The sequence below is a fragment of the Mixophyes fleayi genome, chromosome 9 (genome assembly GCF_038048845.1).
Source record: "Mixophyes fleayi isolate aMixFle1 chromosome 9, aMixFle1.hap1, whole genome shotgun sequence".
Classification (NCBI taxonomy): domain Eukaryota; kingdom Metazoa; phylum Chordata; class Amphibia; order Anura; family Limnodynastidae; genus Mixophyes; species Mixophyes fleayi.
In genome coordinates, this window is record NC_134410.1 from 856,162 (window position 1) to 871,819 (window position 15,658).

At 51.9% G+C, this 15,658-nt stretch overlaps 2 protein-coding genes across 3 annotated transcripts; both read left to right on the forward strand.

Moving 5' to 3' along the window:
• The first annotated feature begins 4,310 nt into the window (after positions 1-4,310).
• LOC142101768 (peptidoglycan-recognition protein SC2-like) lies at positions 4,311-10,492 on the forward strand. 2 transcript variants are annotated; one of them, XM_075186181.1, is made up of 5 exons: positions 4,311-4,378; positions 4,547-5,673; positions 7,836-8,037; positions 8,123-8,241; positions 10,088-10,492. In XM_075186181.1, the coding sequence occupies exons 2-5, from the start codon at positions 5,625-5,627 to the stop codon at positions 10,264-10,266; spliced, it is 549 nt and encodes a 182-aa protein (XP_075042282.1). In that variant the 5' UTR covers positions 4,311-4,378; positions 4,547-5,624; the 3' UTR covers positions 10,267-10,492. The 2 variants fall into 2 exon arrangements, with proteins under 2 accessions (XP_075042282.1, XP_075042281.1); XM_075186180.1 differs by lacking the exons at positions 4,311-4,378; positions 4,547-5,673 and having other exon boundaries at positions 7,393-8,037.
• A 2,877-nt stretch (positions 10,493-13,369) lies between these two features.
• Positions 13,370-15,427, forward strand: SNRPD2 (small nuclear ribonucleoprotein D2 polypeptide). The gene is made up of 3 exons (XM_075185854.1): positions 13,370-13,476; positions 14,655-14,834; positions 14,971-15,427. Coding segments are annotated over exons 1-3 (357 nt in total). The 5' UTR covers positions 13,370-13,474; the 3' UTR covers positions 15,146-15,427.
• Positions 15,428-15,658: the final 231 nt, after the last annotated feature.

Here is a 15,658-nt window from a genome sequence, read left to right on the forward strand (position 1 = left end):
GAGGGGAAGCACTGGAAGCGGGACCTGGCACAGTGTGGGGGAGGGGAAGCACTGGAAGCGGGACCTGGCACAGTGTGGGGGAGGGGAAACACTGGAAGCGGGACCTGGCACAGTGTGGGGGAGGGGAAGCACTGGAAGTGGAACATGGTAAAGTATGGGGGGAGGGGAAGCACTGGAAGCGGGACCTGGCACAGTGTGGGGGAGGGGAAGCACTGGAAGCGGGATCTGGTACAGTATGGGGGAGGGGAAGCACTGGAAGCGGGACCTGGTACAGTATGGGGGGAGGGGAAGCACTGGAAGCGGGACCTGGCACAGTGTGGGGTAGGGGAAGCACTGGAAGTGGAACATGGTAAAGTATGGGGGGAGGGGAAGCACTGGAAGCGGGACCTGGCACAGTGTGGGGGAGGGGAAGCACTGGAAGCGGGACCTGGCACAGTGTGGGGGAGGGGAAGCACTGGAAGTGGGACCTGGCACAGTGTGGGGGAGGGGAAGCACTGGAAGCGGGACCTGGCACAGTATGGGGGAGGGGAAGCACTGGAAGCGGGACCTGGCACAGTATGGGGGAGGGGAAGCACTGGAAGCGGGACCTGGCACAGTGTGGGGGAGGGGAAGCACTGGAAGCGGGACCTGGCACAGTGTGGGGGAGGGGAAGCACTGGAAGCGGGACCTGGCACAGTGTGGGGGAGGGGAAGCACTGGAAGTGGAACATGGTAAAGTATGGGGGGAGGGGAAGCACTGGAAGCGGGACCTGGCACAGTGTGGGGGAGGGGAAGCACTGGAAGCGGGATCTGGTACAGTATGGGGGAGGGGAAGCACTGGAAGCGGGACCTGGTACAGTATGGGGGGAGGGGAAGCACTGGAAGCGGGACCTGGCACAGTGTGGGGGAGGGGAAGCACTGGAAGTGGAACATGGTAAAGTATGGGGGGAGGGGAAGCACTGGAAGCGGGACCTGGCACAGTGTGGGGGAGGGGAAGCACTGGAAGCGGGACCTGGCACAGTGTGGGGGAGGGGAAGCACTGGAAGTGGGACCTGGCACAGTGTGGGGGAGGGGAAGCACTGGAAGTGGGACCTGGCACAGTGTGGGGGAGGGGAAGCACTGGAAGCGGGACCTGGCACAGTGTGGGGGAGGGGAAGCACTGGAAGCGGGACCTGGCACAGTGTGGGGGAGGGGAAGCACTGGAAGCGGGACCTGGCACAGTGTGGGGGAGGGGAAGCACTGGAAGTGGAACATGGTAAAGTATGGGGGGAGGGGAAGCACTGGAAGGGGGACCTGGCACAGTATGGGGGAGGGGAAGCACTGGAAGCGGGACCTGGCACAGTGTGGGGGAGGGGAAGCACTGGAAGTGGCACTTGGTACAGTGTGGGGGAGGGGAAGCACTGGAAGTGGGACCTGGCACAGTGTGGGGGAGGGGAAGCACTGGAAGTGGCACTTGGCACAGTGTGGGGGAGGGGAAGCACTGGAAGCGGGACCTGGCACAGTGTGGGGGAAGGGAAGCACTGGAAGCGGGACCTGGCACAGTGTGGGGGAGGGGAAGCACTGGAAGCGGGACCTGGCACAGTGTGGGGGAAGGGAAGCACTGGAAGCGGGACCTGGCACAGTGTGGGGGAGGGGAAGCACTGGAAGTGGAACATGGTACAATATGGGGGGAGGGGAAGCACTGGGAGCGGGACCTGGCACAGTGTGGGGGAAGGGAAGCACTGGAAGTGGGACTTGGCACAGTGTGGGGGAGGGGAAGCACTGGAAGCGGGACCTGGCACAGTGTGGGGGAGGGGAAGCACTGGAAGCGGGACCTGGCACAGTGTGGGGGAGGGGAAGCACTGGAAGCGGGACCTGGCACAGTATGGAGGGGAGGGGAAGCACTGGAAGCGGGACCTGGTACAGTGTGGGGGAAGGGAAGCACTGGAAGCGGGACCTGGCACAGTGTGGGGGAAGGGAAGCACTGGAAGCGGCACTTGGTACAGTATGGGGGGAGGGGAAGCACTGGAAGCGGGACCTGGCACAGTGTGGGGGAGGGGAAGCACTGGGAGCGGCACTTGGCACAGTGTGGGGGAGGGGAAGCACTGGAAGTGGCACTTGGCACAGTGTGGGGGAGGGGAAGCACTGGAAGTGGGACCTGGCACAGTGTGGGGGAGGGGAAGCACTGGAAGCGGGACCTGGCACAGTGTGGGGGGAGGGGAAGCACTGGAAGCGGGACCTGGCACAGTGTGGGGGGAGGGGAAGCACTGGAAGTGGGACCTGGCACAGTGTGGGGGAGGGGAAGCACTGGAAGTGGCACTTGGTACAGTATGGGGGGTTGAAGCACTGGAAGCGGGACCTGGCACAGTGTGGGGGAGGGGAAGCACTGGAAGCGGCACTTGGTACAGTATGGAGGGGAGGGGGAATCATTGCATGCGTGAGATGCGTGAGTTTAGCGAGGATTGGGCTGGTGGAGGAGGACTCTGGGAAGTTTTGCGGAGTCCTCTAGTTCGCAGTTATACTGAACGATTTCTGAAGGTGACTTACGTCTGGATGATGGGAAGATGGAGAGGTAGCTGTGGAATGAGGGACAAGTTACAGCCATGAATACAGACCACCACAGCGGTCTGGCAATTTATACATGACCCTGACCATTGCGGAAGCCTGTGCTTTCAATATGCTTGGTGTCCCTCTATTACCCTGGTGTTTATGTACACAGTAATACATACATGTCTGAGTACACGCATAGACACACATGTACACCAACAACACGAAGACATAGAGGGATATGTCCAGTGTCACGAACGCCCGGCCTGCCCCAGATACAGCAATCTGAACAGCTGGCCGTGACTGGCGTCACCTTACTCACTTACCAATGAATAAACCTTTTCTGCCACCACAAAGGATTTATTATGGTGTCCTTACGTTCACCAAGACCACTTATTAAGGTTTCACATTTAAATCACATACACATGTAGCATGTAACTTCATAAAGAATCACAGAGCACACACTAGATTAAATTTATTTAATCTGAAAAATGTTTTCAAGGCTTATTTACAAAAACTAATAACAAAGACATACAATATGTTACACAAATGAGTTTCAGAAAATAAAATAGGAAATAAAAACCAGAGTCATAGTTACAAGTTCAGGAATTGGCATGTGAGAAGTACACATTGAGAAAAATGGCACATTTCAGTCGTGATAGACCCCCCATTTCAAAGAAATGAACACTGTACTATTGATACAAGAGATTTTTAAATCGTTTCTTGTTGGCTCTTCACCCCCCACCTTAGGACTTTTATTTTCACCTAAGTTAGATGGATGCCCAAAATGACACAGGGCTCTCGAACTAAATTATGGATGTCCTGAGACCTGGCATTTCACAAGACCTGAGTTCTCACCTCTGCTCGCTGGGCCTGGCTAAGTCTAACTCCTCATACACAAACTACTCAGAGATCTTATCTGTCTCTGGGCCTGGCTAAAGCTGGGTACACTACAGAAATTTTAACCAACTTTTTATGCCGAGCGATTTTACATGCGATCGATGGTCCGATCGCTCGGTCCATGGACTGCATACACACTAGCCTTGTTTAGGACGATAAAGGGAAGAGCGGACGTCCCTTTAGCGACTTTTTACAGCCATGTTGCCATGAGCAATGACTGTCATTTTGTATTCACTGTTGTGGATCGGTCGGAAGTTTATACACACTACACAGCGGAACCGAGATTGGAACGAAAATATTAAACAGTACGACCACCCAAATGAGGCGACAATCGTCCATTTGGGCAAACTTTCGACCATCGTGTCACTACACACACGTTAGGAACCCCTCCAGCCGGCACAACACAACCCGGAGTCTACTCTGCCAATCAGGTGTTCACTGGAGCCCCTGATGGTGGGGACAGGCTGGGCTGCAGACTGACAGAGGGTCGTGAAGTGAACCCAGGCAAGCGGAGTGAGGTCCACGCAGAGGTCAAGGGCCGGCAGCAGGTAGCAAGTCCAGTTTAACAGGCTGGGGTCAAGGGTCACAGGCAAACACGAGAAACAGTAGACAGGCCAAAGGTCAGGGTCACGGTATACACAAGTGAAGTCCAAAGCCAAGGGTCATACACGAGAGGTCAGCAGAATACAATAGACAGGAACAGGAACAAGCAGGTCAGCAGACTGTGGGACAGAAGCTATAACCGGCAATGAGGCAGCAGACCTCATTGCCCTAAATACTAAAGCAGACCAATGAGAGCCCAGCTCTCTAATTACATCAACTGGCCAAATTAGCCCGCAGGCTTGCCCCGCTGTTGCGCACGCACCCGGCTGCCCTGCAACGCCGGGACGCGGCGTCTATCCGTTGCCGCGGCAATGGCAGGCAAGCCCCCGGAAGTGACGTCCCGGTCGCCATATCGACGGCCGGAGTTGGAGGTAGGAGGGTCGCGGCGGCTGGGCACCGCCGCGGCTCGTATCAACACACTGACCCGACTTTTGAACGAGCGGTCGCATGTCGGCTGATTGAGCCAATTATTGGACGAAAACCGTGTAGTGTGTACCCAGCTTTAGTCTAACTCCTCTGCATACACAAACTACTCAGAGACCTTATCTGTCTCTGGGCCTGGCTACTTTCACAAGACCATTGACACTTGCCTTGGTCAGACTCAGGTCAGTTAACAAAATACACTTTGAAAGGTGACATAAAATATTCACAGTGTTATACATAAATCCAACAGAAAATAACAATCAGTCATTAGATATACTACATAATTGTCACACCTCCCCCTAACCTATGGCACGGAGAACTGTGACCTGTCAGTGTCTCTTCTGCCCATTCACCACTTCTGCCCCTTGGTGCGAGAGGCCATCTGTGTTTCCATGTTCTGCGCCCATCCGGTGCTGAATGGTGACGTTGTATTGTTGCAGAATTAGACGCCATCTTAGCAGCTTTTCAATATCCCCAGAAACTCTATTCAGCCACCTCAGAGGATTATTTGTCTGTAATAATGGTGAAATCCCGTACTCTCGTTCAATGGTAGCATACACTACCTCCCAAACAAAATACACTTTGAAAGGTTACATAAAATATTCAGTGTTATACATAAATCCAACAGAAAATAACAATCAGTCATTAGATATAATACATTTCCTCACATCCAGGAAGTCATAACATTAAAAAGTGGGTAAATGAGTCTCTAATTAGGAATAGTATAGTTTTCCCCTATAAATGTCATTAAAATATTGTTATGGATTATAGTCTTAATGCAGGAAGTTTATTGTGCAGATTGCAGAGTGTTAAAATGACTAATGATTTTATAATGTGTCAATAAGTCAACTGCACCTGATGGTGTGAGATTCAATGCACAACGAGGAGAAATACACTGCAGGAGTAAGAGCGATAGTCTGCAGCACACTGTAGCACCTAAAGATAGTTAACAGAAACTCCAATAATCTATCGCTGGACAAACAGCCAGCACAAGGCCACCCTGATAACCAGCAGCCGCCCTCCGCGGTGGGGCGTATATATAGAGAAGAGAAGAGGGTCAGATGCCAGATCAGCCGGAATCAGGTGAGTTCTACCGAGCGCTGTCTGTTACTCTGACTCATACACCAGGCTCTGTCCTAGCACAGGTATCTCCATCTAATTTCCCCTCTGTCTCTCTTGCAGACTCCTGCAATCATGCTGAGCTTCGTCACCCTCCTCGCAGCCCTCTGCGCTGTCGCTCACAGTAAGTACAGAATAGGGATGGAATGAATAGTCCTGGAGGGACGTATGAGGACTGTTGGTGGGGACTGTGAACAAAGGTTCTGTCGCTTATCAGAGGCAGAACTAGCGATCTGTGGGCCCCGGTGCGGGGAGGAGGGGACCAGGACACCCGACCCTCTGCATCTGCCATGCAGCGGGCCCCGTCATCTCCATGGGCCCCGATGCAGGGAGGAGGGGACCAGGACACCCGACCCTCTGCATCTGCCATGCAGTGGGCCCCGTCATCTCCATCGGCCCCGATGCAGGGAGGAGGGGACCAGGACACCCGACCCTCTGCATCTGCCATGCAGCGGGCCCCGTTATCTCCATGGGCCCCTGTGCAGGGAGGAGGGGACCGGGACACCCGACACTCTGCATCTGCCATGCAGCGGGCCCCGTCATCTCCATGGGCCCCGATGCAGGGGGGAGGGGACCGGGGCACCAGACACTCTGCATCTGCCATGCAGCGGGCCCCGTCATCTCCATGGGCCCCGATGCAGGGAGGAGGGGACCGGGGCACCAGACACTCTGCATCTGCCATGCAGCGGGCCCCGTCATCTCCATGGGCCCCGATGTAGGGAGGAGGGGACCAGGACACCCGACCCTCTGCATCTGCCATGCAGCGGGCCCCGTTATCTCCATGGGCCCCTGTGCACAGCACCTGCCGCACCAATGGTAGTTCCGCCACTGTCCCCAATAGCAACCATCCCATTGTTTTATTTTAGAATAAAGACAAATGTCAGGTTACTATTGGTTACATCACCTTTATGTACCTGAAGAACAGTTTATATTAATGTCCCCCAAAGTATTTAAGGAAGAGGCGATAAATAAGGGGGTTCAGGTCTCTTCGAGACATAGATTAGGGGGCAATATACACAGGGCATAGATTAGGGGGCAGTATACATGGGGCATAGATTAGAGGGCAGTATACACGGGGCATAGATTAGAGGGCAGTATACACGGGGCATAGATTAGGGGGCAGTATACACAGGGCATAGATTAGGGGGCAGTATACACGGGTCATAGATTAGGGGGTAGTATACACGGGGCATAGATTAGAGGGCAGTATACACGGGGCATAGATTAGGGGGCAGTATACACAGGGCATAGATTAGGGGGCAGTATACACAGGGCATAGATTAGGGGGCAATATACACAGGGCATAGATTAGGGGGCAGTATACACAGGGCATAGATTAGGGGGCAATATACACAGGGCATAGATTAGGGGGCAATATACACAGGGCATAGATTAGGGGGCAATATACACAGGGCATAGATTAGGGGGCAGTATACACGGGGCATAGATTAGAGGGCAGTATACACGGGGCATAGATTAGAGGGCAGTATACACGGGGCATAGATTAGAGGGCAGTATACACGGGGCATAGATTAGGGGGCAGTATACACGGGGCATAGATTAGAGGGCAGTATACACGGGGCATAGATTAGGGGGCAGTATACACAGGGCATAGATTAGGGGGCAGTATACACGGGTCATAGATTAGGGGGTAGTATACACGGGTCATAGATTAGGGGGCAGTATACACAGGGCATAGATTAGGGGGCAGTATACACGGGGCATAGATTAGGGGGCAGTATACACGGGGCATAGATTAGAGGGCAGTATACACGGGGCATAGATTAGAGGGCAGTATACACGGGGCATAGATTAGGGGGCAGTATACATGGGGCATAGATTAGGGGGCAGTATACACGGGGCATAGATTAGAGGGCAGTATACACGGGGCATAGATTAGGGGGCAGTATACACAGGGCATAGATTAGGGGGCAGTATACACGGGTCATAGATTAGGGGGTAGTATACACGGGTCATAGATTAGGGGGCAGTATACACGGGGCATAGATTAGGGGGCAGTATACACGGGGCATAGATTAGGGGGCAACAGTGAAATTCCATCATATTAATCTTCTCGTCAGCTGTTTCCTGCCAGTAACCAATTCATTATTGAGGAGGAGTGTTGAAGAATGTCTGGTAATTAGTAATGTAGGTTATCCTGGTATGGGGGGCTTGTGTGGAGGTTTGAGAACAAGCCCTGGATGTGTATCAGGTTGCCCATCAATAGGATGCGGGAGAAGCAGTTGGAGCAGTTATTAGGAGGAATGTTTCTATCTTTATCCACAGGCTGCCCCACCATCCTGACCAAGTCTCAGTGGGGGGGGAGAGCTGCCACCTGCAGGACTGCGATGGCCACTCCCGTTACGTACGTGGTCATCCACCACACAGCTGGCTCATCTTGCTCCTCCCAGTCTACCTGCATCACTCAGACGAAGAGTGTGCAGAACTATCACATGGACGGCAATGGCTGGTGTGACGTCGGGTACAGGTGAGGGGGGCTGGGAGAATTACTGGGTTTACAGAACGTACTCCGCTGTGTGTCTGCCACTAATAGCCCCTATTTCTGCCACCAGCTTCTTGGTCGGAGGAGACGGCAGCATCTTCGAGGGCCGTGGCTGGACGTCCGTCGGTGCTCATGCTCCAAATTACAACTCAAACTCCATCGGAATCAACTTAATCGGAACATTCACAAGTGAGTTGGGGGAGAGCTGCTCCCTAATTATCCACACACAGACAATATACCCCATTCCTACCCTTTTATCAGCCACAAACTGAGAGAGGGATGGGTGGAGAGACCAAGATGGCCCAACAGAGGAACATTGGCTGAGGATCATGGGAAAGTCCCATTTGCCCATTTTCTGATATATACAATATGATCTATTTATAAGAAGACCCCAATGAGTTAGATTGGGGGTCTGGGTAGAGCTGGATTAAGGCTTTGGGGGGCCTGAGGCACTTAAGACAGGGGGACCCCATAGACCTAAAATTAAGGCAGTGGTTCCCAAACTTTTGCAGTTCGCGGCACCCTTAGAGTCTCCATAATTTATTCAAGGCACCCCTCCAAAATAATTACCGAGCAGTCCCGTTTTATAAGTAGTTGGGTCAAAATAACGTAATAAGTATTTAGGTCAGGACGGAAATACTTAGTAAGTTGTTTGCAAAAATAATACATGTAAATCTATGGGAAAATTATATTTTTCTATTTTTTTTCTATTATATTTCTGTCAAAGAATAATTTACAGCTAACTCACTCTGTGCCCCTGGATCATCTCCACACACTCTGTGCCCCATTGCATCCATAAGTGGATGGCTTCAGTAATTACTTTACCAATGATTAATAAAATCTGCCACTCTGGCATTGGCGTTACCAGTCTAATATTAATGTTTAATGTATATTTATTGTAAAAACATAACTGATCAAATAAATAAACATATATATACATATTTAAGAAGACCCTTCAAAATGAATGTTCTAGATATATTTAATTATATAGAGTAGGCGATTCACCTACTCTCTTCATGCAGAATAGGAGCTGCAGCCATTTCGGATTGTTCAGCAGCCCCGGTGCTGCCGACACAGAGTGGTCGTATGTCTCAGTGGAGACCCCGCCGGCCGCCACAGAGTGGTCGTATGTCTCAGTGGAGACCCCGCCGGCCGCCACAGAGTGGTCGTATGTCTCAGTGGAGACCCCACCGGCCGCCACAGAGTGGTCGCATGTCTCAGTGGAGACCCCGCCGGCCGCCACAGAGTGGTCGTATGTCTCAGTGGAGACCCCACCGGCCGCCACAGAGTGGTCGCATGTCTCAGTGGAGACCCCGCCGGCCGCCCCATCTGACAGGCGGGGTCTCCGCTGACACATGCGACCACTCTGTCGGCAGCACTGGGGCTGCTGTCAGCAGTGGGGCTCATGCAGGCAGCGAGGGGCCCTCAGAGAGAGGGGGGCCCGGGACACGTGCCCCCCCTAATCCGCCCAAGGGTCTGGGAATAGCATGCTGGTTTAAGTGAACTGGAGATTTAGAGGAATATTTAGGAATGTGACAGACAAGTAAGGCAGGTGGAAATAGATGTGCTCATAGTGTAATGTTAGTGTAGAGAGTAGAGGGGCCTGCAGGTCGTCTGCATCTGGTAGGAGGATGAGACACACATGGAATGTTGGAATAGTACAAACTGATAGGACATTATAAGGCTGTTACCATTTTAATTTCCAAGGTATTTTCCTGTGGTTCAGCGAACACACAAGGTAAATCTGTATCTGTATAAACGAGCGCTTATTCTATAAAAAAACATGTTATTTCCAGGACAAAGAGAGCCCAGAATAAAGAATAATCCTCCTACAGCCAATATGTCCAGGCCAATTACACAAAGACAATGGGTTTGCGTTTCTGTCCTTGTACAAATATGGATGTCACATTCCTGCTATAAAATAATCTAGATTTGTATCTAGTCATATATGTTCTTCCACAGCTCTCCTCCCTCATCTCATCACAGGGCAGCTCAGTGATAGAATTTGACCCGTTTTGTTTGAACTCTATTCCAGGCAGCAACCCGACCACCGCAGCCCAGAATGCGGCCAAGAACCTCATCGCCTGTGGGGTCACCAGGGGTTACATCAAGTCTGCCTACATCCTGAAGGGACATCGCAACGTCACCGCCACCGAATGCCCCGGCAACACCTTCTACAACACCGTGAAGACCTGGCCCCGCTTCCAGGCTTAAGATCCTGATCCTGGTACTGTGAGCGAGAATGTAGAGAAACCTCCAGGAGTTTGTGGGTTTATGACGGACATATCTGGGAATACGGACGCAGGAGCCTATTAATGAGTAATACATGATTCTATGGCGGGAACTCCTGGTGTGCCCTTTACACTCTCCCCCAATACTGGATACTACCTCTGTTAGTATCGCAAAAGATTTCTAACCAATAAAGTGTGTATGATAAGAACCTTGTATGTCTCATGTAGAACGTATTAGCCACATACATTGTGTGGTTCTATACTAAGGTACAATGTACTGCTGATAGGGGGGAAAGATTTGGAGTTCTGAAATGTGCTCAAAATCAAATCAAGTGTTAATTTATCTGCAGGCTGTTACATTCATATCATTACCATGTACAAATACATTAAGGGTCAATACAGAGAACTTTTATGGGAACTTTTACCCCAAGGACTATACACAGAACACGTGGTCACCCCCTAAGGTTAGAGGAGAGGAAATTTCGCAACCAGCAAAGGAAGGGGATCTTTACAGTAAGGGCAGTCAAGATATGGAATTCACTGCCAGGGAAGGTTGTGATGGCAGATTCAATAGATATGTTTAAGAAAGGGTTAGACAAATTTTTAGCGGAAAAGTGTATCCAGGGATACGACCGTTAATTAAAATGAAGGATAGTAGTGGATATAGGGTAAAACTAGGACTGCAATATTGGGTCTGGGGGGATTTTCACAATTGAAACAGATTGGTGGTTGCTTACTCTGGATCAATTTCAAATATGAGTGCAGGATCGCAGGAGATCCAGAATAGGTTGAACTTGATGGACTGGTGTCTTTTTCCAACTTCATCAACTATATGTTACTAAGTTACATGTGTAAATGTAACCCCCCCCCCCCCAAAAAAAAAAAAAAAAAAAAACTTTTTTACATTGGACGAACTTGAATTCATAACCCTACATTATAGAACCTCACCTCTAAGATGAACCTCAAACTCAAAGTCACCTCCTATACTGGACAAGGAAAAATAATTAATAAACAAAATTACAAATGAACAAATGTAAAGGGGATGATTCATGAAGCACCACACTAGAATTAGAACACATTATATATATATATATATATATATATATATATATATATATATATATATATATATATATAAAAAATAATTTATTTTTCCTTCAATTTGCAAAAAAAAAAGCTTTATTTAAAACATAAAAGTATTAAAAAAAAATCAGTGTCTGGGGCTGATTTAGAGTTAGGACCAAATCCAATTACTAGAAGACGTGCACCTGGAAGACCCATTTTGTGCTGCGAGGGGGGTCAGTAGTTGTGTGCAGCACACAGTATTCCCACACACTGCAGTGTAATAAATCAGCCCCATACGCGGTGGAACATTCCCCTATGTAAGATATACTGCAGCCAATCAGCAGTTGTCTACGTACGTTACTGTGAGATAAAAGTGGGAGGAGAGATGGGGCAGTGGGGGGCTGGGAGTAGGGAGGGAGGGGGCAGTGGGGGGCTGGGAGGAGAGAGGGGGGCAGTGGGGGGCTGGGAGTAGGGAGGGAGGGGGCAGTGGGGGGCTGGGAGGAGAGAGAGGGAGCAGTGGGGGGCTGGGAGGAGAGAGGGGGTCAGGGAGGAGAGAGAGGGGGCAGTGGGGGCTGGGAGGAGAGAGGGGGCAGTGGGGGGCTGGGAGGAGAGAGGGGGGCTGGGAGGAGAGAGAGGGAGCAGTGGGGGGCTGGGAGGAGAGAGGGGGGCAGTGGGGGGCTGGGAGTAGGGAGGGGGGCAGTGAGGGGCTGGGAGGAGAGAGAGGGGGCAGTGGGGGGCTGGGAGGAGAGAGGGGGCAGTGGGGGGCTGGGAGTAGGGAGGGAGGGGGCAGTGGGGGGCTGGGAGGAGAGAGGGGGGCAGGGAGGAGAGAGTGGGGGCTGGGAGGAGAGAGGGGGCAGTGGGGGGCTGGGAGGAGAGAGGGGGGCAGTGGGGGGCTGGGAGGAGAGAGGGGGGCAGTGAGGGGCTGGGAGGAGAGAGAGGGAGCAGTGGGGGGCTGGGAGGAGAGAGGGGGGCAGTGGGGGGCTGGGAGTAGGGAGGGGGGCAGTGAGGGGCTGGGAGGAGAGAGAGGGGGCAGTGGGGGGCTGGGAGGAGAGAGGGGGCAGTGGGGGGCTGGGAGGAGAGAGGGGGCAGTGGGGGGCTGGGAGTAGGGAGGGAGGGGGCAGTGGGGGGCTGGGAGGAGAGAGGGGGGCAGGGAGGAGAGAGTTGGGGCAGTGGGGGGCTGGGAGGAGAGAGGGGGGCAGTGGGGGGCTGGGAGGAGAGAGAGGGAGCAGTGGGGGGCTGGTAGGAGAGAGGGGGGGCAGGGAGGAGAGAGGGGGGCAGTGGGGGGGCTGGGAGGAGAGAGGGGGCAGTGGGGGGCTGGCAGGAGAGAGGGGGCAGTGGGGGGCTGGCAGGAGAGAGAGGGGGCAGTGGGGGGCTGGGAGGAGAGAGGGGGCAGTGGGGGGCTGGGAGTAGGGAGGGAGGGGGCAGTGGGGGGCTGGGAGGAGAGAGGGGGGCAGGGAGGAGAGAGAGGGGGCAGTGGGGGGCTGGGAGGAGAGAGGGGGCAGTGGGGGGCTGGGAGGAGAGAGGGGGCAGTGGGGGGCTGGGAGGAGAGAGGGGGGCAGTGGGGGGCTGGGAGGAGAGAGATGGGGCAGTGGGGGGCTGGGAGGAGAGAGGGGGCAGTGGGGGGCTGGGAGTAGGGAGGGAGGGGCAGTGGGGGGCTGGGAGGAGAGAGGGGGCAGTGGGGGGCTGGGAGGAGAGAGAGGGGGCAGTGGGGGGCTGGGAGTAGGGAGGGAGGGGCAGTGGGGGGCTGGGAGGAGAGAGGGGGCAGTGGGGGGCTGGGAGGGAGGGGCAGTGGGGGGCTGGGAGGAGAGAGAGGGGGCAGTGGGGGGCTGGGAGTAGGGAGGGGGGCAGTGGGGGGCTGGGAGGAGAGAGGGGGCAGTGGGGGGCTGGGAGGAGAGAGGGGGCAGTGGGCACATAGGAGCAGACCCCGGTATGTCAGACCCTATCCTGTGCAGTCACTGGGGAGGAGACACCCGGACACAGAGGAGTTTGGAAATGTCCGTGCCATGGTTGTTAATAAAGTTATTCATACTGTTACCATGGTAACTCCCACGGGAAGTCAGTGACCCGGAAGCGGAAGTGAGACAGCGGAGGGAAGAGAAGAATCGCCGGAGCAACGTGAGAGGAAAATGTGAGTGTCCGATTATTAATGTATATATTATATAGTTATATGTCCCCGTCTGATATACATGATAGATAACACACAGGGCTGACAGTATACACGTTATATACATCACATGCTCCCCCCTCCTGTATACTGGGCCGTGCTCTGTGTTACATCCATTTCTGTGTGGTTATATTATATCCCCCTGGGTCATCCTGTGAGACAGGTCCACCACGTGCTGAGCTGTATATAGTGATGGAAGTTTATATCCAGGAAATAGATAAATCCCTTTGTCATCACCTTGTGCAGGAAATGGTGTGTACAGTAGGGAAGACAAGGACATGCATACAATTAGGACATAATTGCAGACATGAAAACAAAGGGTATGAGGACCCCGCACACTGTAAGTGGGAGAGGGCACAGCTGGTACAAGAGGAGCTCAGAGTGGAGACTGGGACAGTTGTGAGGGTGTATTAGTGTGAGTAGTATCATCAGGGATAAGGTGAGCTTTAAACAAGAGATGGGTTTTCAAAGAGCATCTAAAGATTTGAAGGCTGTGGGAAAGTCTGACTGAGCGTTGTAGGGAATTGCATAAGTGGGGAGCAGCACAGGAGAGGTCTTGTAGGCGGGAGGGAGAGGTGGTTACCAGACACGAGACACGGCGCAGGTCAGAGGTAGATCTAGGAGGGCGGGAGGGAGAGTATTTTGATATGAGATTTGAGATGTATGAAGGGGGGGGTGTTGAGAGATTTGAGAGTTGAGCAGCAGATGTGGAGCGGTGAGACAGGAAGACCAGTCTTGATTAATAGTGATCTGCATGACATAGGCACCGTCACCCACTTTGTTCCTTAAAGCTGCACTAACACCTACATTTTAATAACTGCTTCTACTCCATGTAGCTGTTTTACATTGGCTCTGTGGTTCTTGTGACTGCCTTAGCTAAAAGCAGGGATGTTATGCAAATAGAAGGGGGGTGGGAGGAAAAAGAGATGATAGCTTATGGTCCTCCTGCTCACACCACTCATCTGCTGCCATTGGCAAATAAAGATTTCTCTAAAGAAGTTATGAAAACAATGTATCCAGCAATATTGTCCTCCTTCAACTACCCACTCCTTTATACATGGCTTGTTGGTGAGACCTAAAACACATCAGAATAGCCAGGTGCTTTAGCCAGTGTATTCAATATAGTTACCCACTCTCCCCAGGAGTCTCCTAAACAAGCCCAAGAGTGAGATGACCCCAGAAGAGCTCCAGAAGCGAGAGGAAGAGGAGTTTAACACTGGGCCGTTGTCTGTACTTACACAGTCTGTTAAGAACAATACACAGGTTCTCATAAACTGCAGGAACAACAAGAAACTGCTGGGGCGAGTGAAGGCGTTTGACAGGTGAGTCCTCTTTGGGTCATATGTTGTTATATCTATGAGAGGTTTTACATTGCCTGGGTGTACCAAGGTGAATGTCACATCCTTCCATCATGTTACTATTATCTGATCTCACTGGATATCTCACTTTCACACCCAGACACTGCAATATGGTCCTAGAAAATGTTAAGGAGATGTGGACTGAGGTGCCCAAAAGTGGAAAAGGAAAGAAGAAATCGAAGCCAGTCAACAAGGACAGATACATCTCCAAGATGTTCCTCCGAGGAGACAGTGTTATCGTTGTGCTCAGGAACCCGTTGCTAGCTGGAAAATGATGTTTCCATCACCAATTGTTGCCCCTGTCTTCTGTCTGTGTCCTTCACTGGGGCCCCTCTCCATGCAGTTCTCAGGGCCACTCATGCTGTTTATGTTCCATCTGTGCAGATATGTTATTGGCTGTTTCAGGAAACTTCTCTGTAAAAAAACAACATTTTGAGTCTAGGACAGGGTTTTCCTTTGTTTCTTTATATGCCTGGGGTCTGTGGGGGTCCGTGTACCATGTTTGTCACGGTTTGTTTAATTTCTTTTTCTAATAAACAGGAATAGTCAGACGCTTACTGTATGAGAAGGTATTTTATGGAACCACAAATCTTCAGTATTATATACTATATAGATCACCCCGTATATACAGGTCTTATAAATCATATTTTGTTGGTTTTGTAAATATTGGGTTCTTGCAGAAAGGGGTTAGGATAACATAATAATTGTGTGCAGTAGATATATTAAACACGTATTTCTTTATTGGATGAAATGTAGGACTATGCAGTGAAATCACACATGGGACAATT

Excerpts from the sequence above, each read along its gene's own strand:
- LOC142101768 (XM_075186180.1), top strand. The coding sequence starts at position 7,751 with ATGTGTATCAGGTTGCCCATCAATAGGATGCGGGAGAAGCAGTTGGAG. Across the intron at positions 8,038-8,122 it reads TGGTGTGACGTCGGGTACAG|CTTCTTGGTCGGAGGAGACG; the intron begins GTGAGGGGGGCT and ends TTCTGCCACCAG. Across the intron at positions 8,242-10,087 it reads CTTAATCGGAACATTCACAA|GCAGCAACCCGACCACCGCA; the intron begins GTGAGTTGGGGG and ends ACTCTATTCCAG.
- SNRPD2 (XM_075185854.1), top strand. Across the intron at positions 14,835-14,970 it reads CGAGTGAAGGCGTTTGACAG|ACACTGCAATATGGTCCTAG; the intron begins GTGAGTCCTCTT and ends TTTCACACCCAG.